At 34.1% G+C, this 2,780-nt stretch overlaps 1 protein-coding gene across 3 annotated transcripts in view; it reads right to left on the bottom strand.

Moving 5' to 3' along the window:
- Positions 1 to 2,558, bottom strand: part of LOC131544542 (uncharacterized) — a 71,774-nt gene extending 69,216 nt beyond the window's left edge. For 2 of the 3 annotated variants that reach the window (XM_058782842.1, XM_058782848.1), the window contains exons 1-2: positions 2,394 to 2,555; positions 650 to 717 (exon numbers count right to left, since the gene is read on the bottom strand). In XM_058782842.1, the coding sequence (XP_058638825.1) occupies positions 650 to 717; positions 2,394 to 2,529 (204 nt within the window). In that variant the 5' untranslated portion in view covers positions 2,530 to 2,555. Of the gene's footprint in view, positions 1 to 649; positions 718 to 2,393 lie in introns of all 3 variants that reach the window. The other variant, XM_058782857.1, reaches the window with a different exon arrangement.
- Between the last annotated feature and the right edge of the window lie 222 nt (positions 2,559 to 2,780).

Genomic DNA, 2,780 nt, shown 5'->3' with positions numbered 1-2,780 from the left:
TTTATCTTGTGTTGATTTCATCTAAGGCTGTGTCTGAAGTCAGTTGTAGTTCTTGTATTTCTGCTCGTCTCGTCTCTTTTTTTCTGTTCTTGTTTTCTTTCTTTCAGTGAGTCAGTTTGAGCAGGTGTTCTTCATTACTGCTCAATCATCACTCAATTACTAAACTAATTATCTCGTTAACTTTAACACTACTTCAGTGTTACTTTTTTAACACTCTGAGTGTGGATTATATATACACTGGGAGTGTTGATTTAACACTGGGGGTTTTACTGTGTGGGTAATTTTTTTTTTTTTGTCTTCCCCCTTCTCTAAATGAGCAGGTCTCAGTATTATTATTTTTTTATTACCGGTAAGTGCAGTGAAATTTGTACTGTTCTACAGTGTAATTTATGTTGTATTGTCTTTTGTGAAAACTGGGGTGTGTTTCCCAAAAGAAACTATGGTTGCAAGTTCTGTCGTTACCATAGAGTTCAATGGAAATGACGACCATATAGCTAACGATGGTTTTGAGGAACGCACCCCATGCAGGTAAGCAATGCTGGCAGCCCTGATAACAGCTTCACACAAGTCATGACTAGGACATAATTTCAATGTTTGCTATAATTTCCCATATTGGAGATTTATGTTCCCCTTTTATCACTTCACTTGCCTTCATGATGTCCTTTGAAATGTTTGAGTATTTCTGCAAATCCTCAGCAAATTTCTTCTGTCTTTTCTCTGCAGAAAATAAAAATAAAAATACTGGTTAGAGATAAATAAACTGTAAAACTTTCCACTGTAAATTAGCAATATTTAACGGGCAGCAGCTTTACCTGCAAAGTACCGTTTGTTTTTAGATTTGTTCTGTATTTAGAATTACAATGTAGAAAAGATTGTCCTGTAAATTAATGGTAAAACTTGCAGCACACCTGCTTGTAGTTTACTGTTAATTTTACAGTTATTTACTTACTGTAATGCACTATTATTCTTTTTTTTTTCTATTTCATTTCATTTCCAGAAACTGACTACCTTAAATTGGCCAACTGCCATTTATGTTTATAAACTAATATTTATAGTGTGTTAAAAATGTGAGCATGTTCCCAGCCAACAAACTTATGTGGGGCCCAGATGGGTGGCACCTGGGCTATCTAACTGGGCCCCAGCCAGTTTTGTCCTCAGTTTCCATGAGGGCCCCACATGGGTCAGCCCAGATGAAACAATAAAATGAACACTGCTCAGTATGCATACTACAGAGTGCTAAAAATAAGACACAAGCAGTACTTTGTACAAGTACAAAGCTTTGTTTTCAACACTGATTTTTCAACATTGTTGGTGTGTGCTTTTGTGTGTGTTACATTAGCATCATGATAATAAAACTGAATAACGTGCATGTCTGTATGTTTAAGCATGTTTGTTAATGTCAGACATAGTAATAGGCCATAATAAAACTGAACTTGGGCACTTGAACATTTAGAGACACCCCTCGGTTGGTCTTTCTTTTCCAAGACCTAGGCATACTGAAGTTCAAAGAAAACATAATAAAACAAAACAAAACAAACAAAAAAATGTTTTTATGTTTTAACAATTATAAAATGTTTCATTGATGTTACAACTAACCCAGAGTCTTGTAGCCATGAACTAGCTCACCTTACAGCTAACAACGTGCATGAAAAAAATATATACACAGACACACAATAAACATAATTTACTTTGATGAGTTTAACTACAAAGCAGGGACTGTCATCACAAAAAATAATAATAAATATATATATATATATATATATACATATATATATATATTTTTTTTTTTTACCTCAAAATTAGTTTTTCTCCTTTAAAATCTGGTGTCTGCCACAGGGCTCTACTTCCTAACATGTGGAATAAGGACTAAACTGAGAATTTGTGAAGGGAATTTGTAACTTGTTCCTACTTGGGTAAAGTTGGTTTTATATTCGCACATTCACAACATTCACACATTTCCGTGTTCAATAACTTTCTAATTATATGTGCAATAAAGTTATTTTTTGTAAATTCTAATCAGCGACATCATTGTCAACCTACTACATTTTTTTCACAATCGATCAAAATGGCCAAATATTGTTTTAATGTCATAATTACTTGCGAAAGACCGATGAATGTCCGATGTAGTGCGATTAACAAAGTAATTGAATGCAATAGTCTGAATGTACGAATATAAAACCAATTTTACCCAAGTGAATTGAAATTGTTACAACTGACCCCTTTTACAAACATCCCGGTCTCCCTAAAATTAATTTACTGGTGCAAGTTTTGCCATTTTGTTAAGAGCTGTTAAGCAGTCGAAATCCTGGCAACAATCCCATTTAAGAAAAATCGAAAAAAAGAAAAGAAAAAAAACTACAATAAGTTAGACCTTAAAAAAAATAGTTTCTTACCACAAAACTGGCGGTCGTTTGAATACTCAGTGTTGGCGGGGTTTTCTCTTTGAAACCGTTTTTCTTCTTTCACTTTCGTTTTTAAACCGCTCATATGAAAGACACTCGCACTTCTGCTAGCGGTGCAGAAAAGCATCACAGTCTGAAGTACTAAAGAGCGGTTGTGTTTACTTTCGAACGCTTTCATTATAATGCAGTAGCGCCTCATAGTGTTCACTCCAATAATGCAACAAATTTATACTGTACATGACAACATCAGCGTTAACACAAATGATTTTGCAGTGCATAAAGCAAATGACACGTGAATACATTAAATTGTTGAATCAAGAATCAGCGAATGAAACTCAACAATGGTGACAATCACAAAAATAAAATTTTATTCTGAAA

This window comes from Onychostoma macrolepis, chromosome 01 (genome assembly GCF_012432095.1).
Source record: "Onychostoma macrolepis isolate SWU-2019 chromosome 01, ASM1243209v1, whole genome shotgun sequence".
NCBI lineage: Eukaryota > Metazoa > Chordata > Actinopteri > Cypriniformes > Cyprinidae > Onychostoma > Onychostoma macrolepis.
This window is presented reverse-complemented; position numbering and strand designations above follow the sequence as displayed.